The sequence below is a fragment of the Sminthopsis crassicaudata genome, chromosome X (genome assembly GCF_048593235.1).
Source record: "Sminthopsis crassicaudata isolate SCR6 chromosome X, ASM4859323v1, whole genome shotgun sequence".
Taxonomy (NCBI): Eukaryota; Metazoa; Chordata; class Mammalia; order Dasyuromorphia; family Dasyuridae; genus Sminthopsis; species Sminthopsis crassicaudata.
In genome coordinates, this window is record NC_133623.1 from 5176024 (window position 1) to 5199581 (window position 23558).

Genomic DNA, 23558 nt, shown 5'->3' on the forward strand with positions numbered 1-23558 from the left:
CTGATACATTGTCGGTGGAGTTGTGAACAGATCCAAGCATACTGGAGAACAATCTGGAACTATGTTCAAAAGGCCATAAAACTGTGCATACCCTGTAATCCAACAGTACTATTACTGGGTCTGTTGCCCAAGGAAATCCTAAAAGAGGGAGAAGGTCCCACATGTGCAAAACTGTTTGTAGCAGCTCTTTTTGTGGTGGTAAAGAAGTGGAAAAGGCACAAATGCCCATCGATTGGGGAATGGCTGAATGAACGATGGTGAACGAAAGTAAAAAGATATTATTGTTCTAGAAAAATGATAACCAAGTGCATTTTAGAAAGATCTGGAAAGATTTGCACGAACTGATGCTGAGCGAAACAAGTAGAACCGGGAATATACTGTATACAGTAATAGCAAGATTGTGTGATGATCAACTATGAAAGCCCTAGTTCCTCTCAATGGTTCAACCATCCAAGGCAGTCCCAATAAACTTTGGATAGAAAACACCATCTGTATCCAGAGAAAGAACTATGGAGACTGAATGTAAATTAACACATGCTATGTTCACTTTTTTTTTTCTTTTTTCTTCCATGTTTTTTCTCTTGCGGTTTTTCCCTTTTAATCTGATTTTTCTCTCCCAACACAAAGAAATGCGTATGAAAAATTTAATGTACATGTATAACCAGAAAAAAAGAAAACAACAATAAAAAAAATTAAAAAAAAATACAACTTGTGCTAGAATAGCAGCTAGCAAACTATGGACACAGCAGCATTACTGGATAACATAACTGAGTCGGAGGGTGCTAGGGATGATTACATTGGCAATTCCCAGTCAGTGGTCTCTTCTCTGGAAAAGTCCCTTGCTCTGGCCCTGAGATTTCACCCTCTGGTATTCTGAGGAAGGCCACGAAGAAAACAAACACGGGGGGGGGGGGGATGCAGGCAGGCGTATCTACAGCAATCCATCCTGAGGACCTTTATCGAGGGCTGCTTCTTACATCTCTGAAGGAGGAAAATAAGAGAAGGGGTTCAGTCTCCGAAATCCTGAATCAGCTGACTCCAAAACCCAAGTCAACTCTGGTGCGTAAAGGAACCTTCTGCCGGATGCAAGCAAACTACAGGCTGGGTTCCTCCTCCCTGGAAGGATCAGTGTTTGTGTGGTGGGGAAAGGCATGAACTTGGACACACCCAGGATGCTGAACATTTGGGTTCTGCACACCGGCTCCCCCACCCCAAAGGAATGGTTCTGAAGAAATATCTAGTTTCAGAATCAAGTCTTATTTAAGAGTAGGAAAGTTCTTCTCTTCCAGCTGAATGAGAGATCAGCTGCAAGAGAGAATTGGGTAGACTGGAGACCCAACATGAGGCGTACCATATAGGAAGCCTCCTGCTTCATCCCATTTTGCCTCTGAGCTTTATGAACAGAGAAGTGACAAGGTTAGGGCCAAGCTGTAGGGAAATTCCTCCCGTGGCCATATAGAAGCTGGATTAAAGCAGGGAGAGGCTAGATTTGAGCAGACCAGTTGAGGCTGGATTTGGGCCGACTGGTTAAGAGCTGTGGCAGTGGTCCAAGTGCGAGATGGTTGTGGTGCGAGTGGAGAGATGTGGCCACAAGTCTGTTAGACTCCACGTTTATACCAAAATCCTCTTTCTAAATCATTGGCAAATTCAGCCAAGGGCCAGAGCCACCCCGTGTTCCTCAAGTTGCAAGGATCATGTCGGAGAATGGACTTACCCTCCAGCTCTTTGTCGAGGTCAGCAATGTAATCTTCCAGGTCCTTTGTGTCTCCAAGCTTAGCTGCCCAAGAAAGAACAATGGGACTGAGCACTGGCTCCCGGACCATGATTCAGGAGAAAGGGCTCTGAGAATGTCTAAAAGGGTAGGATCTTAGGAGATTTCTGCCTTAGGGCTATAACTTGGAGGGGGAAAGGTGTCTTGGATCTTGTCTTGATCAGAAATGCCTCCCAGAGCCCAATGGGAGCCCCTAAAAGAGCTCAGCTTCTCACACCGCAACATCCGCCAGGTGGGAGCCATCTCCAACACTCCAGGGGCTCCTCAGTGCATGGGCAGGACCTCCTTTCCAACATCTGACTGACCTAAGTCCTTCCTGCCTCCCTTTGCTTCAGGGAAGCCCTCTTCTTGGTCCCTCCAGTTTTAGGGGGGGTATCTCCCATGAGCACATCAGCACTCAGTGCTTGAGGTGGATGAACATAGTTAGCTCTGCCCCATGATTTGCTGCTTGGCTCATAATCCCCTTCCTGGGGCCTGCTAAGGATAAACCTCCTCTTCAGGAAATAGCCTCCAGGGTGTTCCAGGCCAATCCCTCGGAGCCCACCGTCCTCATTTCCTTGTAAATCGATTTCACCTTCTATAGACTTCCCCCTCATCCCTGACGGTGTTCAGTGATTCTTACCTTTGGGAATGGCAGAAGTTGCTGGCATGTGAATGTTTTCTTCACTGGTGTTTAAGCTGCTCCCTGGAGAGGGGTTGGTACCTGGAGAGAGAGTCTGCTCAGTGGGTGATGCTCCCAAGTCTTATGGCAGGCTGGGGACAAGGAGGGATGGGCTGCTCCCTGAGCAGTGCCATCCCTGTCATGCGGTACTGACAGGTAGTGAGCTCCATGGAAGGGGATACCCCAGGTGGCACCCACCCACCAGAAAGGTCCAGGACTTACTCTCGGCTTCATCGATGCCGCTGTCATAGACGCCGGGGCCAAGGCTGTTCTTCTGCTTGAGCTCTTCCAGATGTTCCTCATACTGACAGCTGCTGCCGTTATCAAAGTCTTCAATCACTTCATCTAGCTCTCTGAGGAGGCAGCGCAGCTCATCGTCTCCCAGCACTGAGACAGCAGAGGGGCAAGGGCCACAAGTTAGCCACGGAGGCCAGCCTGAACCCTGCAGTGCTTCCAGAGGCAGCAGGAGTTAGCTGAGACTAGAAAGGCCATTTCTTTAGCACGTGCCCTTTGACTCCCATGGATCTCCATGATCTTCCCCAAACCCAGACTCCAGCTGGGGCCTAAGCGGGAACTGACGTAGCATTGCTGAGTGTCTCCCATGTGCCAGGCACTAGGGAAGATGAAGGCAAAGGTGAAACGGTTCCTGCCCTTCAAGAGCTTCCATTTTTGTCAAGCTAAATAATTGGCCTGGTATGGAGTCAGGAAGATAGGGATGCAGATCTTCCCCAAGATACTTAACTAGCCGCGTGATCTTTAATGTCCCTCGGCCCCAGACACGGGAATAACAGTACTTGCCTCTCTATGATGTCACCTCTGATGGTGACAGCATCTCTAGAACACTATCTGAGCCTTAGGGCACCATAGGAAGGCAAGCTTCTGGTATTATTATTATGCAGGGGTGGGGGGGTGACACATACACAAAGGCCTCCGAGGAGAGGCTGATCACTAACAGTTGGGGGCTGCTACCAAGAGCAAGTGAGGCGGCATTCAAGGTAGGCTCTAGCCAAAGGAAGGAGTCTTCATGGACAAACTAGGATTTAGGGCAAGAGGGAGACAATCTCTTCTTTTAGCATCTGAAGTCATGGTGACAGAGAAGGCAGTGGGGCGTAAGCTATCCAGAAACATTCGATGAGCTGTTGGCTGTGTGAGATCCCCGCCTAACAATCAATGGGGTCCCCATACGGCGAGAACGGAGAGGCTCCATCTTGACTCCAAACAAACCCAAAGATGGGCCGCTCAGCTAACGAGAGCAAGGGCCAACAGAGGGCAGCCTGTAGCGGCCATGGGTATTCTGGCCACATAATGTCAAGAGGTTATGATCCCTTCTTCCCCTGTCCACCAGGTGCCCTACTACCCGGCCCCGGGCAATTTAGGGGAGGCCACGGCTGAGAGGTACTCAGAATGAGCAGTGGGCTTGGGTGCATCATCAGTGGGAACTCTTCCACGTTAATAAGATTATGGATCCACTGGGACCAGAGGGGCTGATTTTATTAAAAAATGAACATCGGCCAGGAGTCTAACCAACTGAACTCACTAATAACCACTTACTGAAATTGATTTCAGTGTAGAAGGTATCAATAATTTTTCAGTTCCTGTCTCTCTGCCCTGCGTTGGGAAGTTTAGCTAGCCATTCATTCTCTTCCTACTTTTTTCTGTGTCCAGTGTGTGTGTGTGTGTGTGTGTGTGTGTTTGTGCTTCACACCTGTAACTCTTAAATACTCTATAGGATTCCATTAGATCTGGATTTTCACTATTTTCAATTCAAATTTAAATTTATCAAAATTAAATTCAAAATAACTCAATGAAATTCAAAATTTAACATTGTCAATAACTCTCTCAGTAGCCTTGGTTTCTTTAATAAGTCTCAGTATCACTTTATATGCATTTCCCAACCTGATCGTGAGCAGGGGTCTCCCGGCTTCCTCGCCAGGTTGCTCGAGGATGCCCGGGGCACAAACAAGGGCTGAAAATTTGTGTTTTTAATACTTCAATAACTCTCTCAGTAGACTTGGTTTCCTTAGTAAGTCTCGGTATCATTTTATATGCATTTCTCAACCTGATCGTGAGTAAGGGTCTCCTGGCTTCCTCACCAGGGCACCAGAAGGGGGTCCAGAGCACAAACAAGGTGAAAAGGCCCTGCTTCCCATCAGTATCCCAGTGGATCCTTCTCCAACCCCCCTGGCTAGAGGATCACTGCAGTCTTTGGAAGGCTAGCCCCTCTGACCACAGCAGGGGAGTAGAAACGATGGGAGACATCCATTACAACCTGCTCCCCTTCAGAAATGGTGATTTGAAGACTTGAGCAAGAGAGGGAGCATCAAGGAAGGCCCTCTACTGCTGGCGCCCACATGGGACCACCCTGAAGCGATGTGTTCTTGGCAAGGCTGGCCAATGAAAGGCAGGGGCAGGAGCAGGGGTGCACATAGGGACAGAGACAGAGTCAGGGGGAGGGCTAGAGTCGGGCAGGGGCAGAAACATTTTTAACAAGGCGCACAGCTAGTAGCTATTCCCTTTCCTCTACTTACTGCATGCCAGGCACTTAGTTAGACCTTTATAACTATCTCATTTGATCCTTGAGACAATCCTGGGAGATAGATATTAACCTGTGTTCTATAGTTGAGGAAACTAAGGCAGGTAGAGGTAAAATGACTTGTACAGGATCCTTCAGTCCAAGTTGAGGTCCTTGACTCCAATTCTAATGTTATATCTGCTAAGCCCCACTTGTGTGTGGCCCTTCCCTCTCCCTTCTCTCTAAACCCCAACTCCCAGAATACCTCCTACTCTGTGAACCACCTTCTTCCCTCCTGAACTCTAACTACTGACCTCCCTGGCTTCCTTTGAAGGGTGAGTAAAAGCTGGTCTTTCACATAAAGCCTTCCCCGAATGCTCTCCATACCTGGCCCTTCCTCAGTTGCTCATGCCCTATTTATCCTGTACCTAGCTGCTTTTTTTTATCCCCCATTGGGCCGCGAGCTTCTTTGGGGTGGGGACTATCTACCTTTTTTTACAGCAAGCATACAGAGGGCACTTAATACATGTTTATTGAGAATGATCTCTCCCATGCACCCCAGCCATCTCCTTCGATGATCTGGACAGCATGGCTCCCCCTGGATTCTCCCCCATCTCCAATTCCACTTGTCCCCAAAGGAATCCATTAGCACCTACCTCCCCAAACTGCTTCCCCCTTTCCTGGCCCTAGCTCCAGCTCAGTGGAACCCCATTTTCCCGGGTACCAAAGTGGCAAATCAACTTAGACGGGCAGTTAGGAAATCTGGTCCCTTTTTCCTGTCTCTTCCACAGCCCCATCCTTCCCATCTCGATGGTCTAGGCTAGTCCTGGGCGCCATTAGTTCCAGAAGGTCCTAGCCTAGCTCTGCTGGCTCACAACCATCCTCCCTCCAGCCCCTTCTTCCACGGGGACCTCCCCTCCAACCCACTTTCATGGTGGCAGTGTCGGCTTTCAGAGAAAACCTCCAGTAGCCCAGAGTCCTTTGGGTGGGCACCTATTCCCAATCCTCGGCCTGCCTTGCCTGATACAGCCCCACCCTCCCTGTAGCCAACCTTATCTCCCATCCTTCCTCCATGGGTAGTTTTCCTTTTTTTTTTTTTTTTTTTTTTTTTTTTAAATTTTAATTTTATAATTATAAATTTTTGACAGTATATATGCATGAGTAATTTTTTACAACATTATCCCTTGTATTCATTTTTCCAAATTATCCCCTCCCTCCCTCTACTCCCTCCCCTAGATGACAGGCAATCCCATACATTTTACATGTGGTACAGTATAATCTAGATACAATATATGGGTGTAAATCCCATTTTCTTGTTGCACGTTAAGGTACAAGTAACCTGGGTAGAGAGACAGTAGTGCTAACAGTTTACACTCAATTCCCAGTGTTCCTTCTCTGGGTGTAGTTTTTCTGTCCCTCATTGACCAGCTGGAAGTGAGTCTCCCTGGGCAGTTTCCATTGTAGCCAGACTGGCCTCTTCCCTGCCCCCACCATATTCCTTGGGGCCCCGGTCCTTCCTCCTCTTCTTTCTCAGCAACTTCCTACTCCCCCCTCCAGGTCCAGCTCGGGGGTTCCCCCAGCCCCAGATCTTCCTTTACTCCCCTCCCCCAGCTCAGGGCTTGGCAGCTCTCTCCTACTGACAAATGGCTCATCTTCCTGTTCTAACCCCCGAAGAACTAAGTCTCTGGGCTCACCCGAAAACGGAGGGTCCTAGTGCCAAGGCTAACCTGCCACCTCAGGGTCAATGACTTCTGGGAAGGCAAGTGCTTTCTAATAAAAGCCCCTCTCCCTCTCCAGGAAGAGCAGCTCTTAACCAAACAAGCAAAGGGAAAGAGAATGGGGAAAACAAGCGGCTTTTAAAGACCTACTATGTGCCAGGCCTTGTGCTAAGCACTTTAGAAGTATTTCATTTGAACTTCACAAGAAGCCTGGGAATTTGCTATTATTATTCCCATTTTACAGATGAGGAAACGGAAGCAGACAGATGTTAGGTGTTTAAAATGGAATTGGGACTCAGGTCCATCCAGCCTCCAGGCCCCTGGCAATCCTCCTAGATGCCCCCAGGCACAAAAGAACAAAAGAACAAACAGAAACCTGGCCTCTGTTACACCAAAGCAAACCAAAAAGCTAAGCCGAGATCAAAGGCAACCAAGGCAAGCTTTGTGGGTCCAGAATATTCAGCGTGGCTTGTTTCATTTTTAACCCCTGAGAAAGGGCATCTCTCCACAGTATTTTGAAAACTGGGACCTGGGAAGGAGATTTTGAGCTCTTCCCTACGGGGTGGAGTGCAGTACGGTGGATGGCATGGGGTGTGCCGGGAAAGAGAGCCAGCAGGCGCAGCAACCTGAAGCCCTCTGAGGGGCCTGGGGTTTCCTATATGGAGACCTCCCTGGGAGCTAGCTCCCTCCCCCAGTACAGATTTCCACCCATCTTGCAACTTTGGGAGTAGCCCGAGGGACTGAGAAGTTCGATGACTTTCTCAGACCCTCTGGACGCTCCGGCTTTCTGCCCAGCACCCTCAGCTCTGACGTTTCTTACCCACCCTCTGACAGAGGAGTCCTGTCTCTTCCCTCTGCCAATCCAGCCTCACTTAGACTCTGAAATGACTTTTGCTCCTTCATGGAGAGGAGGTCAGTGTCCTGCTCTGTAAACCTCAATGACTCCCTACTACTCTACAATTCACTGGCATTGAAGGCCTTCCTGAACTGATTCCCACTTGGCCTTTTCAGCTCCAGCAAGCAAGCCTTTCCCACCGTTCTGCATTTGAGCCCACCCCCCACCTTTCCTCTCCACCACCACACGCTAGCAGCCCAGCCCACAATCTGTTTCCTCATTTCTGCCTTTTCCCAATGCCTCCTTTCGTCCAAAGGCAAATAGTAGGTGGTTAATAAATGCTCATCGCTTGCTCGATGGGATATGTGGAACCCAAGAGCCCTTCCCGTGGTGTAGCCCCGTTTTCTGGCAGAGGAGGACCCTCAGGTCCCGAGGGGGTCTGCCTCGAGGCACCCGCTCCCCTGGAGAAGCTTGGGGCTCCACGTTGGGCAGGATTTTCCCTGCAAGTCTCTGTCATTAGTGGAAGGAGGCCCGAGTTTGGGACCGAGAAAATGGGTTCAAATCGACGTTCTCTTCCTTACAAACCGTCCCAGCGGCCCCTGGTCTCCTCCCCTACCAAACGGGAGCATTGCACTCCGGGATGCTTTCTACCCCAACACCCCCCTCCCCGTTCCTGTGCTTGGGATTCCCTCCCTCTCTCTCCTCCGTCTACCCCTAAGCTCCCACCAACCCCTAAAGGCTCCCCTTATGCGGGCTCCCGAAAATGGCGGAGCCCTTACTTGGCCGCCTTTGTCAGGAGGAGGCAGGGGGATGACTGAACTTGGGGGGGGGACCCCTCCCTGCCCAGACGCTACCGCCTGCTCGCCCTTCGCAGGGCAGAAAGGGGGCCAGGAGCCAGGGGTTGGGGGCGGGAATCCGGAAGCCAGACGTCGGGGGTCGGGGGCTGAGGGCTGGGGTCCGGGCGCCCGGGACCCAGGGCCGGGGGCGGGAGCCGGGGACTCGGCAGCTCCCTTCCCGGGGCCATCCCGCCGCACTAACCTTTCGGGTCCATGCCTTGCGAAGCCATGGGGATGGAGGTGCGGTCCGGGACGGCGGTCAGAATACGCGCGGGCAGGAATGGAGCACTGGGGCAGCGGAGCGGGCGCCACAAATTAAAGGCCGAGGCCACGCCCCCTCTTCCTGCCAGCCAATCACACGCCGACTCCGAAGGCGCTCTCCACCGGCTCGCGCCCTACCGTGGGGTCACGGCACCGCAGCGTTCCGCTTCTCCTCCTGGCGGTCTGGGGGCGACAGGCGGCAGTGTTCCCTCGCTCCCCCCCCCACCCCCGATAAGCCCGAGGTGCCCGGATGCTGACACGTGCCAAGTCCCCTAGAGGTCTTGTGGTTCATCCTCCTGCATTGGCAGGAAGTGAGACCCAGAGGACCAGGTTAAAGTAGCTGAGTTGAGAAACTGGAGGACCAAAAAAGGAAAAATGGAGGTTTCCAAGGTACAAGTGTTGCTGTGGGCCGGGAAGGGTTGGGCTGATGCCTTGAGACTCTATTAATGGCCCACAAAAACAAACCAACTTGGAGTTTGTGGAAGATGCTGAGTCTTTGTGGTTCCCACTTTGTGGCTAGAGCAACTGAGCCAACGTGGTCGCAGGACTTCTGCAGCGCTTCCCCACCTTTGTTTCTTCATCTTGGCCATCCCTTCCGGCGTTCCCCAAATTCGGTGGTGCCGGCGCACCGAACCCTCCCTCCTCGGAAGTACTCCGCCGCTTTCCCCCCTTCAGAATAAGACCACAGTGGAAGGCCACAGAAGTGTGTACATCTGGCCCACGATGGCAGACTTTGGAGCCTCCTCATCAAAATGGGGGACGTCTGCCCCGCCAACAATAGGACCTTTGAGAACCCCCTTCCGCCACCGAGTTCTTAACCCTCGGCCCATTGCCGGCCAATGTGACAAATTCAGACAAATTGGCCGCTAAGGTCTCTCGAGCCTTGAATTTAGATCCAGGTCCAGAGAGCATTGACCCATTGGTTCCATGAGTTCCTACTGGGCAGAAAGTCGGGGGAAGGGCCCAAAAGATGCCAATCTGTGACCTCAGGAAATGTACATTCTAGTGAGGGACACAAAACACGTGTACCGTGTACCCGAGAGGGAGGGATGAATAGTGGGTGCCATTGAAAGCCCCCAAATCTGATAGAAAATGCCACCTGTGGAAAGCCCCCAAATTAGATGGAAACCGCCATCCTCGGAATGTGGATCACAGCACAGTATTTTCACCTTTTTGTTGTTGTTTGTTTTTTGTTTCTTTCTTGTGTTTTTTTTTTTTTCTTCCATCTTGTGTTTGTTTCTTTTTTTTTTTTTTTTTTTCTTTTTGGCCTGATTTTTCTTGTACAACACGAGAAATACAGAAATATGTTTAAAATAATTGTACATATTTAACCTATATAAGATTGCTCTCTTGGAGAGGGGAGAAGATAAGGGACAGAAAAACTTAGAATACAAAGTTTTACAAAAAATGAATGTTGACAACTATCTTTACATATATTTGCAAAAATAAAGTATGCTTGAGAAAATAAAATTAAATCAATATTAAATAAAGAAATAAATCCCCCAATCCAAGAACAAGTCCCAACCTTTAAGCCAAAAGACAGGTGACTCCGATATCAGAGGACCTGAGTCTGAGGCTTGCCTCCGCTACTTAGTAGTTGCGGTTCTCTGGGGTGTACCCTCTCCTCTCTGAGCATCCATCACCTCTTCTCTAGAACACTTCCAGTCATCCTTGTGCTGCCTTCATCAGCTGATGGAGGCTGGGTCAGGAAGCAAGGCCCCCAAGGACTGCTACCCATTCCTTCTCAGGCTTTTCCTGGCCCTCATTGTAAAGGGAGCATCTGGCCCCTACAGCAAGACTTCTGACTCTCCTTTTTCTCTTCCTGCCCCCACTTTTTTTTTCTGCGCCTGGCCTTTGCTGCAATTTGCTGAGTCCCAGAACCCTTTAGTGTAGTCTAGAGGGCACTGCCGCTTTACTTGGCTCCACCCTATTATTTCTTTGCTCAAGGAGCAATGAGGAATTATGAGGATGGTGATGGTGGCAATGACAATGATAGCTGTTCATTCTTTTTTTTTTTTTTAATTTTTATTATAATAGTTTTTATTTACCAGATATTTGCATGGATATACAGCATTGACAATGGCCAAACCTTTTGTTCTAATTTTTCTCCTCCTCCCCCAGATGGCAGATAGATCAATAAATGTTAAATATGTTAAAGTATAAATTAAATCCAATATATGTATACATGTCTATACAGTTGTTTTTCTGTACAAAAAGAATCAGACTTTGAAATAGTGTACAATTAGCCTGTGAAGGAAAAACAAAATGTAGGTAGACAAAAATAGAGGGATTGGGAATTCTATGTAGTGGTTCATAGTCGTCTCCCAGAGTTCTTTCGCTGGGAGTAGCTGGTTCAGTTCATTACTGCTCTATTGGAACTGATTTGGTTCATCTCATGGTTGAAGAGGGCCTCATCCATCAGAATTGGTCCTCATACAGTATTGTTGTTGAAGTGTATAGTGATCTTCTGGTCCTGCTCATTTCACTCAGCATCAGTTCCTGTAAGTCTCTCCAGGCCTTTCTGAAATCCTCCTGTTTAGCCACTCATTCTTACAGTGCACTTTCTGCTGTGTTACCAAGTCAGATTTTCCAAACAACCCTGGAAAAAGCATCTGCTATTATTGTGTCCATATTTAAAGTGAGGAAACTACCTCAGAGAGGTCAAATGACTTGCCTGGCCTGCACAGTACACACCACCCCCCTTACTTGGTCCTAGGGAACCGTACCTTCCTTTGAACCCCCCCCCCCAACACTGCCATCGCCATGAAGACTAGTCACCATGTCTCCCATTGGCCCTTGCTGTCCCAGGGACATCTAGACAGATGCCAGGCTTGGCTCCCAGCTTCCTACTGCTTGTATGGCCTTCCTTTGGAAGGATCCAAGTGCCTTGTCTGGTCCGGCCCAATTCTCCAGCCTGGATAGCACAGATACCACATGGTGACGCGGGAGGAGACTCGCTTAATTCTTTTGATGTTTTCTTCTCCCAGAGGGGCCAGAATTGCCCAGTACCATAGACAGAGGGCCAAAAAACAGAAAGAAACAGGTAAGAAAGCAAATGGCAATGTCTTCTTCTTGAGTTTCTTCCTCAACTATAGGGGGCGGCAGGGGAGATCTTTGGGAAAGGGAATTAAAGGCCTTGTTTCCTAATATGATCTCCCCTGCCTTTCCCCTCAGCTATTATATTGCTAAAATGAGAACGGAGGACAGCATGAGGGGCTTGAGAGACCTGATGATTTGATTTCCCTTTGATGGGGTCACCATAGCTCACCACTCTAGAGCATGGTAAAGATGCCAAGGATGTATCACGTATCAGTCCCTTTGGCCCTGATGACAATTCTGGGAGCTAAATGCTCTGACTATCCCTGTTTTACAGAAGGGGAAACTGAGACTTAAAGAAGTTGTTTGACATGTTCAGGATTGCACAGCTAGCAAGTGTTGGAGGAAAGTTCAGATTTAGTCACATGAGTCGAGGCACAAAGCATTTAAGGGACTGGTCCGTGCCCAGCGCTGCCCCATGCTAAGCCCTGGAAATAGAAGTGCGAGCACATCGTGAGCCGGTCCCCACCCTCAAAGAGCTCACATTCTGATAGGAGGAGGTGACTCATAAAATAGAGGTGAAAAGCAGGGGTATGGAGGAGAAGGCCAGACATTCTGAAGGAGGGCCCGAGAGGACTGAAGGATGGCTGTCTAGACCCCAGGAGTCACTTGAGCACCCATGGGAAGAATGGGGCTGGGTGTGGGGATAGAGGGATCTTCCAGGGTGACAAGGCAGCCGAGGTCTGATGGAGACTTCCTCTTTTCCTGAAGTTCCTATTTCCCTGAAATTGCCTCCCCCAGCTTTTGCTTCCTGGCCGCCCACTTCCAGATGTCTTGTGCAAGGAAGGATTGGATCATAGCGATGAGCTGAAATAGAGCTAAAGCCCCCAGCCGGGTCCCAGACTGCTCTGGTGCTCTCCAGTGGGTACAATTCAGCCCCAGCAGTGGCAGTACTTGTCCCCTAAAAACTTCTTCTAAGCCGGGAGCCAGGGTTCCCTTTCAGGGAAGAGGCTCTCGTGGCTGGCTGCTACTTTCAGCTGGCTGCTCTTGACACTTCCCCACTAGCTCGTCTCCATTCGTTCCTGCGTTTCCAAAAGAACACTAGATTTGAAGGCACAGGTATTGGGTTCAAATTCTGGCTTGGCCGTTTACTACGTGATCTTAGTGTCCTCATTTGGACTTGGCGGCCTTCTGAGGCTGGCTCATCAGGTAACTCTGTGGCAGTAAGTGGAAGACAGCCAACAGTCCCTAGAGCTGTCCACCTTGTGTGGCCAGGCCGGGCTCAGGCAGCGGGAACTCCAGGCACCCTATCATTGATTCCTTAGTGGTGGAGGAGCCCTTACTGGCTGCCTTGTGGATTCAGAAAACAGGGCTCACTGAGCAGGGGAAGAGACCCTGAGGGATGAAGCAGGCCATTCGCCCGGTCAGATTGGCAGCTGGGGTTAGAGGAGAGGATGGGGAGTGGGAGACCTGGCTTGCTTCTCCGTGCTCCAGCTAATTCCTCTCCTTCTTCAAAGGTCTCTGGGGCTCTCTCGTTGACCCCTTGCAGGCCTCTACCTCACGTCATGTTGACATGTTGTATCTCATTCCCCTTCCACCCTAACTTTAATACTGGCAGCTCTCTGTGGGACAGAGGTACATGTCTCTTTTTGCCAGGCCCCAAGCTATCCATAAAATGAAGTTGTGGGATGGCGATGGTTTCCAAGGACCCTTCCAGTGAGGGAGTGGGATCCGTGTCTATGAAATAAGATCTCCCAGAACCATTACTTGGCCCCAGCCATTAGCCAGGTACCTGCCCAAAGGGTCCATGCTGATGGGCCAAGCTAAAAAGAACAAGCAGATTGGTGGAAGCCACGGTATCCCAGGACTAGGCCTTCTCATCAAGTCAGGAAAGATGGTGGCACTATAGCCTTCCCACTGCTTGCTGGGACGATGATGGGGAAAGCCCTGGCAGGGGGGAGGCTCACTCTCCTTCTCACTCCCACAATTGGCAGGCCTAGTTATCCGAAGTATGGGGGGGGAGTCAGAACAAATAGGGCCACTGGAACAGGGTGCAAACACCGTTCCTCCCCACTCCACGACGTCTCGCTCTTCCCAGACCATGCTGCGTCGTTTGCCAGCCTGTCCCCTGGTTCTCATGGCACTGTTCCCACTCCCAGGGTCAGGGGGATGGGCAGCTGACCCCCATGGTGCTTATCGCTCTTCCAAGAGCGTGGCTCCATTATCATTGCGGCTGGACCTTCCTTCTCTCATGGACAACCTAGTGCTGTCCATCTTCCCTACTGTCATTTACTGAGTTCCAGCTCAGCATCCCTCGTTTCACGCCTTGGCTCCCTCCCTCACTCTATTGCTTCCTCCCTCCCTCCTTCCTTCCTTTCTTCCTCCCTTCCTTCCCTCTTGCCTCCCTCCCTCCCTTCCTTCTTTCCTTTCTTCCTCCCTTCCTTTTTCCCTCCTTCCCTCCATTCCTTCATTCCTTCCCAGCATTGCAGACCTGGTTTTTCTAGCCCCCACTCTGCTGCTAATATGAGCAAAATCCCATCCCCTCCCTGGCCCTCACTTTGCTGCCGAGTAGTGTATCCCTCTTGCCCAAAGTGCTTTGGCGTGTGCCCTCCTCCTCCTTGGTGGCAATGACCTGCCCTGCTTGAGGGGGCAGAGCGGGCTTGAGGAGAGGTCCAGGAGCCCCGGCCTTCATTGTCCCTGCTTGGCGTCCCAGGCCACATCAAGCTGTCAGTTTTCTCTGAGTGGGGAGCTGCTTTGAGTATTTTTTTGCCCTGGCGTTAAGAGTGGGGGCAGAAGTGGGCACAGGCCACCGCTTGACAATCGTCGGCATAGAGAGAGCCATTAAATCCACAGGAGCTGGTGAGCTCAACCAGTGAAGCAGGATGGAGGGAGAAGGGCAGAGGGCCCAAGACAGAGCCCTGGGGGATGCCGTCTTTAGAGGGCGGGATCTGGAGGGAGAGCCAGCAAAAGGGACAGAGAAGCAGGGCGGGGGGGGGGGGGAGAACTGGGAAAGGGGGGTAAGCCGTAAACCTTGAGAGAAGAGCAAATTGAGCTGGAGAGGGCATCCACGGTGTCAGAGGCCACAGAGAGGCCCAAAAGAATGAGGACTAGGAGAAGGCCATTGGATTTGGCAACTAGGAGGGCACCAAGAGCTTTGGAAAGAGGGGTTTGGGGGGAGTGATGAGGCCAGAGCCATATTGCAAAGGGTTGAGGAGAGCGAAGGCCCTATGGCAGGCAGCCTCTGTGACTGTGGTTAGCGGGGATGGAAGGATCTGGGGAGGCTGTTGAGGCTTCTTTTTTTTTGGGGGGGAGACATGTTCATGGGCAGTGGGGAAGTAGCCAAAAGAAAGGGAAGATCGAAGCTGAGTGGGAGAGGGAGGATGCCGGACAGGGCGATCTGCAGAAGGAACTGGGCCACACGTGCATGAGGATTGGGCCTGGCTCAGAAGCGAGGCTGCGTCTTCATGGGACACGGGAGCAAAGGAGCAGTCAGTGGGGCAAGGCACCCGAGGAAGAGGGGAGGACACGGAGCCCATGGTGAACGTCCTCTGATTTTGTCTGGGAAATGCGAGGCAGAGTTCTCTGCCGAGAGGGTTGGGGTTGAAAGGGAGCCATGGGGGCTTTTGGGACAGATGGGAAGCTTGGGGACAGCTGCTGCCGAGAGCACAGCCGGGCAAGCCTCTGCAGAGTGAGCAGAAGGGACTGTGAGGGGGCAGAGAAGGTGTTACTGTGGGACATGGAGGTTCCGGGCAGAGACCTGAAGTGGCAGCTGTGAGGAAGGCCTCCTTTTTCAAAGGCCCGGATGCAAGGGGATGGAGTGGCGCTAGAATGGCTGGGACAGCAGGAAGCGAGGGACAGACTAAGGAATGACCCTGGGAGGGAGATGAGAGCCAGATTGCAGGCCTCACAGTCACAGGCAGCAGTTTGGGTTTTCCCCCTCTAAGGGGCAGTAAAGAGCCACGGGAGGTTTTATGCCTGTGTATGTGCGTGCTTTGTGTGTGAGACAGAGGGAGAAAGAGAAAGAGGGAGAGAGAAACAGAAAGGAGCAGAGAGACAGAGACCAAGACAGAGAGATAGACATGGAGAGACCCAGAGAGACAGAGGCAGAGAGAGGAACAGAGAGAGAGAAGAGACAGAAGGGAACAGAGAGACAGAGACAGAGGAGTGGAGAGACAGAGAGGGAGGGACAGAGGAACAGAGAGAGAGAAGAGACAGAAGGGAACAGAGAGACAGAGACAGAGCAGCGGAGAGACAGAGAGATAGAGATGGAGAGACACAGACAGAAGAGCAGAGAGACAGAGAGGGAGGGACAGAGGAACAGAGAGAGAGGAGACAGACACACAGACAGGAACAGAGAGAAGAAGAGAGGAACAGAGAGACAGAGAAGGAGCAACAGAGAAAGGTAGAGACAGACACACAGACAAACAGAGAGAAAGAGAGACACACAGACAAAGGAACAGAGAGAGCATGCGAGTGAGCATCAGATCCGTGTTTTAGGAAGATCATTTGGATGGGGGCAGACATTGAAGAAGGGGAGACCACTGTACAAAGGAGACCTGGCCCCGGATGCCTTAGAGCCAACTCCGCAGACCAGTCAGTCTTCCAAAGCCCTGCTTCCCTTGCCAGGTTTTGGCACTGTGGGGAGGGTGCCCACACGGGCACCTGGGGGCCCCGCTCAGGCGGCAGGTGGCTGCCCTTCCTGTCCAAAGAGAACTTTGTGCACCAGGGGACGGCCGGTTTGAGCTCCAAGGAATTGACTTTCCCATGAAACCATGCTAAAGCCAGTTTAAAAAGGGAGGAAAAGAAGCTCTTTCCCATACCGGGAGTCGAACCCGGGCCGCCTGGGTGAAAACCAGGAATCCTAACCGCTAGACCATATGGGAAGCTGCTGAGTGGGTGTGTCGTCATTGCTCTTTTAAAGAAACATTTCCTGTCTAGCTCCGGCCTCCCTGGCCCCGCTACTCTGCTCCCCTATCTGCCTGGGACACCTTGTTCTGGATTTCTCTGTCTCTGCCTCAGTGTCCCTTCCGAAGCTCCCCGGCACTGTTTATGTGAAGAACGGAGCAGGGACAGAAGCTGTCCTCAGAGAGGCGAGAGAGCGGCGTGCCTTTGTTTGATGAATATTTTATCGAGAACCTCTCACAGGCAAAAGTCCTGGGAGGCAAAGCTCACGCTCTCCACACTGGCATCTGTCAGGACACCCTGAGCCCGCCGGAGGCGCCGGATCTCGCCTGATGGTACCGACCGGGAGGCCCCACCAGCCTCCTTCTGAGCCAGGCGTCTGCTCGAGAAGCCCACACCTTGATCTAGAGACAAAGAGGAGGGCAAGTGACACAAAGACACAGAAAAACAGAGACAGAGGGAGGGAGAGACACACACAGACTCAGACTCAGAAAAACAGAGGGAGACCCGGAGACAGAAAAACGGAGACAGAGGGCAAGAGACACAAGGGAGACAGAAACGGAGAAAGACAGACAGAAACCGAGAGACAGAAAGACACAGAGAGAGACACAAAAGGACAGAGACAGAGAGAGACAGAGAGGGAGACAAAGGCAGAGACAGGCAGACAGACATACACACACAGACTCAGACACGGAAAAACAGAGACAGGGAGTCAGAGAGAAACATTAGGGACAGAAACAGAGAAAGACAGACAGACAGGGACAGAAAAACAGAAACTGAGAGAGAGAGAAAAAAGGACAGAGACAGAGAGGGAGACAGATAGAGATATACACACAGACTCAGAGCCAGAAAAACAGAAGGAGAGAAAGACAGACAGACCCAGAAAAACCAAGACAAAGGGCAAGAGAGACACAGAAGGAGATGGAAACAGAGAAAGACAGACAGACAGGGACAGAAAAACAGAAACTGAGAGACAGACAAAAGGACAGAGACAGAGAGAGGCAGAGAGGGAGACAAAGGCAGAGACAGGCAGACATACACACACAGACCCAGACACAGAAAAACAGAGACAGGGAGTCAGAGAGAAACATTAGGGACAGAAACAGAGAAAGACAGACAGACAGGGACAGAAAAACAGAAACTGAGAGACAGACAGAGAAAGAGACAAAAGGACAGAGACAGAGAGGGAGACAGATAGAGATATATACACAGACTCAGAGGCAGAAAAACAGAAGGAGAGAAAGACAGACAGACCCAGAAAAACCGAGACAAAGGGCAAGAGAGACATAGAAGGAGAGGGAAACAGAGAAAGACAGACAGACAGGGACAGAAAAACAGAAACCGAGAGTCAGACAAAGAAAGAGAGACAAAGGCAGAGACAGAGATATACACTCAGACTCAGACACAGAAAAACAGAGGGAAAGACAGACAGACAGACACAGAAAATGGAGACAGAGGGCAAGAGAGAGACAGAAGGAGACGGAAACAGAAAGACAGATAGACAGGGAAAGAAAAACAGAAACCAAGAGACAGACAGACACACACAGAGAGACAAAAGGACAGAGACAGAGAGGGAGACAAAGGCAGAGACAGAGACAGAGGGCAAGAGACACACGGGGAGACAGAAACGGAGAAAGACAGACAGACAGGGAAAGAAAAACAGAAACCGAGAGACAGACAGACACACAGAGAGAGACAAAAGGACAGAGACAGAGAGACACAGAGAGGGAGACAAAGGCAGAGACACATAGACATACACACACAGACCCAGACACAGAAAAACAGAGACAGGGAGTCAGAGAGAAACATTAGGGACAGAAACAGAGAAAGACAGACAGACAGGGACAGAAAAATAGAAACCGAGAGACAGACAGAGAAAGAGAGACAAAAGGACAGAGACAGAGAGAGACAGAGAGGGAGACAAAGGCAGAGACAGACAGACATACATACACACACAGACTCAGACACAGAAAAACTGAGACAGAGGGCAAGAGAGACACAGAAGGATACGGAAACAGAGAAAGAAAGACAGACAGGGACAGAAAAACAGAAACTGAGAGACAGACAGAGAGAGACAAAGGGACAGAGACAGAGAGGGAGACAGATAGAGATATACACACAGACTCAGACCCAGAAAAACGGAGACAGGGAGTCAGAGAGAAACATTAGGGACAGAAACAGAGAAAGACAGACAGACAGGGACAGAAAACAGAAACCGAGAGACAGACAGACACACAGAGAGGGACAAACGGACAGAGACAGAGAGAGACAGAGATGGAGACAAAGGCAGAGACAGACAGACATACATACACACACAGACTCAGACACAGAAAAACTGAGACAGAGGGCAAGAGAGACACAGAAGGAGACGGAAACAGAGAAAGACAGACAGACAGGGACAGAAAAACAGAAACTGAGAAACAGACAGACACACAGAGAGAGAGACAAAGGCAGAGAGAGATAGAGATATACACACAGACTCAGACCCAGAAAAACAGAGGGAGAGACAGACAGACAGACACAGAAAAACCGAGACAGAGGGCAAGAGAGACACAGAAGGAGACGGAAACAGAGAAAGACAGACAGAGACAGAAAAACAGAAACTGAGAGACAGACAGAGAGAGACAAAAGGACAGAGACAGAGAGGGAGACAAAGGCAGAGACAGATAGACATACATACACAGACTCAGACCCAGAAAAACAGAGCGAGAGACAGACAGACAGACACAAAAACAGAGACAGAGGGCAAGAGAGAGACAGAGACAGACAGACATACACACACAGACCCAGACACAGAAAAACAGAGACAGGAAGTCAGAGAGAAACATTAGGGACAGAAACAGAGAAAGACAGACAGACAGGGACAGAAAAACAGAAACTGAGAGACAGACAGAGAAAGAGACAAAAGGACAGAGACAGAGAGAGAGACAAAGGCAGAGACAGATACACTTACACACAGAGACTCAGACCCAGAAAAACAGAGGGAGAGACAGACAGAAAGACCCAGAAAAACCGAGACAAAGGGCAAGAGAGACATAGAAGGAGAGGGAAACAGAGAAAGACAGACAGACAGGGACAGAAAAACAGAAACTGAGAGACAGACAAAAGGACAGAGACAGAGAGAGACAGAGAGGGAGACAAAGGCAGAGACAGACAGACATACACACACAGACCCAGACACAGAAAAACAGAGACAGGAAGTCCGAGAGAACCATTAGGGACAGAAACAGAGAAAGACAGACAGACAGGGACAGAAAAACAGAAACTGAGAGACAGACAGAGAAAGAGACAAAAGGACAGAGACAGAGAGAGAGACAAAGGCAGAGACAGATACACTTACACACACAGACTCAGACCCAGAAAAACAGAGGGAGAGACAGACAGAAAGACCCAGAAAAACCGAGACAAAGGGCAAGAGAGACATAGAAGGAGAGGGAAACAGAGAAAGACAGACAGACAGGGACAGAAAAACAGAAACTGAGAGACAGACAAAAGGACAGAGACAGAGAGAGACAGAGAGGGAGACAAAGGCAGAGACAGACAGACATACACACACAGACCCAGACACAGAAAAACAGAGACAGGAAGTCCGAGAGAACCATTAGGGACAGAAACAGAGAAAGACAGACAGGGAAAGAAAAACAGAAACTGAGAGACAGACAGAGAAAGAGACAAAAGGACAGAGACAGAGAGAGAGAGACAAAGGCAGAGACAGAGAGACTTACACACACAGACTCAGACCCAGAAAAACAGAGGGAGAGACAGACAGAAAGACCCAGAAAAACCGAGTCAAAGGGCAAGAGAGACACAGAAGGAGAGGGAAACAGAGAAAGACAGACAGACAGGGACAGAAAAACAGAAACTGAGAGTCAGACAGACACAGAGACAGGGAAAAGGACAGAGACAGAGAGAGACAGAGAGGGAGACAAAGGCAGAGACAGATTGAGATATACACACAGACCTAGACACAGAAAAACAGAGGGAGAGACAGACTGACACAGAAAATGGAGACAGAAGGCAAGAGACACACGGGGAGATGGAAACGGAGAAAGACAGACAGACAGGGACAGAAAAACAGAAACCGAGAGACAGACACACAGAGAGGGACAAACGGACAGAGACAGAGAGAGACAGAGAGGGAGACAAAGGCAGAGAGAGATAGAGATATACACACAGACTCAGACACAGAAAAACAGAGGGAGAGACAGACAGACACAGAAAATGGAGACAGAGGGCAAGAGAGAGACAGAAGGAGACGGAAACAGAGAAAGACAGACAGACAGGGACAGAAAAACAGAAACTGAGAGACAGACAGAGAAAGAGACAAAAGGACAGAGACAGAGAGAGAGAGACAAAGGCAGAGACAGATAGAGATATACACACAGACCCAGACACAGAAAAACGGAGACAGGGAGTCAGAGAGAAGCATTAAGGACAGAAACAGAGAAAGACAGACAGACAGGGACAGAAAACAGAAACCGAGAGACAGACAGACACACAGAGAGGGACAAACGGACAGAGACAGAGAGAGACAGAGAGCGAGACAAAGGCAGAGACACATAGACATACACACACAGACTCAGACACAGAAAAACAGAGGGAGAGACAGACAGACACAGAAAAACAGACAGAAGGCAAGAGAGAGACAGAGACAGAGGGAGAGGGAGAATGGGCCCGACAATGCGCCGCCCTGCAGGGCTAAGTGGCCCAGCCTGGGCCCTCCCTGGAGGCCTGGTCCCCTCCCCCCTCCTTCGGTCCCCTCCCCCCTCCTTCAGTCCCCGCCACATGGTCCGCATCCATCATCATATGTGGGGGAGTGTCCGGGAGGCAGCTCTCCAGACCTGGGGGGGAGGGGCGGGCGAGGATGCCCCAGGACACTTGTGTTCACTGGGTTATTCTGGATTCTCATTAGGCGGGGCAGACGTTGGCTTAGCGTCCCACTATCCCCCCAAGTCTGGGGGTCCCCGCCCCATTACGCTGGGCGCCTCCCTCTGGGCCCCCCAAGGCCACGCCGGGCTGCGCCGGTTCGGCCTGCGGGAGCCCGCCCGCACCGCTGGGCCGGGCCAGCATCTAGTGAGCCCCCGCTCTGAGCCGGCACCCGGGGGCCGGGGGCCGCGGCCGCGGGGAAAAGCCCAGCCTCCGCTTCCCCTCCCGTCGAGGCGTTCCCACGGCGTCGGTGCCAAGCAGTCCGGGAAGGGGGCTCGCCCGGGGGCGCCGCAGGGCACGGACAGCGGGAGCCCCGAAGTCACAGCCGGCCGCCCTTGCGGGCCGCGTGGCCGAGCCCCGCTTGCCCGAGTCGCCCCCCCTTAAAGACGCTCCTCGGGAGGCGGCCGGCGTGTGGAAGGCGCGAGCCGCTGCCCCGCACCCAGTGGATGCTCAATAAATGCCCGTTTCCTTCCTCCAAAAGAAACCCGAAGTAACTCAATCCGAGGGAGGGGGAGGAGGGAGCCGAGCTCGGGGGGCCGGGAGCTCGGCCCCCTGAGGTGGAGGTGAGGAGGGGTTACGCTGTCCGCGTGGGACGGCCCGTGCACAGCCAGGCTGGGCCAGACCGGGCGCACAGCGGCGGGGAGCTAACGGCCGCGCCGGGCGAGCGGCCGCGGAAGGTTAGGGGGAGAGCAGCCCAAGGCGGGAGGAAGCCGCCGCTTTCCCGAGTACGAGTCACATGGTTGGCTCCGTACTTAAGGAAAGTCCTCGCCGGCAGCCGCGTGCGGCTCGGGCCGGGAGGGCTGGGGGCCCGGAGGCGGCTCGGGCGGGGCGGGGTGCGGGCCGAGCCGGGGGGCGGCTGCCGGGCAGGGAAAGGCGGCCCGAGCCCCCTCCCCCAGCTGAGGGGAGATAGGAGGTGAGGGAAGGCGCGGCCGGCTGGGAGAGCCCGGGGACGCCGGGAGAAGGGGGAGACGTTGGGCCGGGGGAGAGCGGGAGTGCCGTTGGGCCGAGGGCTCCAGACGGCTGGCCGCCGTGGTGGCCGAGTCGCGCTGGGTGGGTGATGTGGGCCTGGAGCTCAGGAGAGAGACTGGGGCTGGATGTGTCACATTCCCACTTACCTGCCCGCTGGACTTGGGGAAGCGGGCGGGGCCGTGGGGGGCTGGGCGCCGGCCGGGGCTCTAAGCGGCCCCCGCCGCAGCGCAGGGCGGTGGGAGGGAGGGGGCGGGGGGGGGGGGAGCGGGGCACCCGACTCGCTTTTCCTGCTGGTCCCTGGATGTGTACATTTCTTGGCCCTAAAGCACGATGCAAATGTCAGCTTGTACTTTTGTGATCCCGCCAGTGAGGGCCAGCCTCACGGACAGGAAGACCCAGTCCGAAGGCGCGGGTGTAGACCGGCTCTGGGTCCTGGGGGGCCAGGGGGGGCCGCCTTTACCTGGAGACCCGAGATGCTTCGTGGCGTTCCCCCCTCCGGGAACCTCCCACCAAATCAGCCAGGGAACAGCGTGCACTTATTCAGCACCTAGGTACCACCGGAGCAAGCACAGCGCCCAGTCCTCACCCAGTCTCATCTTTGAGTATACACCATCGGTTCACAGGAACAAGAAGAGCAGAGGCTGAAGTAATTGGTGGGGGGCAAGAGGAAAACTTCCACCTGGAAAGGCTTCTTGAAAGGGCAGAGGAAAGTTCCAGTTGGAAAGGCTACTGGGAGGGGGAGAGGAAAGTTCCAACTGGAAAGGCTTTTTTTGGGGGGGGGGAGATGAAAAGTTCCAACTGGAAAGGCTTCTGGGGGGGAGAGGAAAGTTCCAACTGGAAAGGCTTTTTTTGGGGGGCGAGATGAAAAGTTCCAACTGGAAAGGTTTCTTGGGAGGGAGAGGAAAAGTTCCTATTGAAAAAGCTTCTTGGGGGGGGAGAGGAAAAGTTCCAACTAGAAAGGCTTCTGGGGGGGAGAGGAAAGTTCCAACTGGAAAGGCTTTTTTTTTGGGGGGGGAGATGAAAAGTTCCAACTGGAAAGGCTTCCTGAGGGGGGAGAGAAAAGTTCCAACTGGAAAGGCTTCTTGGGGGGGGGGGGGAGGAAAGTTCCAACTGGAAAGGCTTCTGGGGGGG

At 51.8% G+C, this 23558-nt stretch overlaps 2 protein-coding genes and 1 non-coding gene across 4 annotated transcripts in view; 1 reads left to right on the forward strand and 2 right to left on the reverse strand.

The window, feature by feature from the left end:
- The window catches only part of RRAGB (Ras related GTP binding B), a 133839-nt gene that overhangs the window by 56438 nt on the left and 53843 nt on the right, over window positions 1-23558 (forward strand). Inside the window, exon 1 of one of the 2 annotated variants that reach the window (XM_074277118.1) lies at window positions 22045-22135. The exons of the other annotated variant lie outside the window; for it this stretch is intronic. The gene's annotated coding sequence lies outside the window, so the exon portion shown is untranslated. Of the gene's footprint in view, window positions 1-22044; window positions 22136-23558 lie in introns of those variants that run through there. 2 annotated transcript variants of the gene reach the window in all.
- Window positions 631-14322, reverse strand: LOC141548647 (regulator of cell cycle RGCC-like). Its single transcript, XM_074277658.1, has 6 exons — window positions 14188-14322; window positions 8536-8728; window positions 2655-2819; window positions 2394-2474; window positions 1715-1777; window positions 631-981 (listed from the first exon to the last, which is right to left on the reverse strand). Exons 1-6 carry the CDS (start codon window positions 14320-14322, stop codon window positions 974-976), a joined length of 645 nt encoding a protein of 214 aa, XP_074133759.1. The 3' UTR covers window positions 631-973.
- TRNAE-UUC (transfer RNA glutamic acid (anticodon UUC)) lies at window positions 16442-16513 on the reverse strand. The gene has a single exon. It is a non-coding gene; the product is annotated as a tRNA-Glu (tRNA).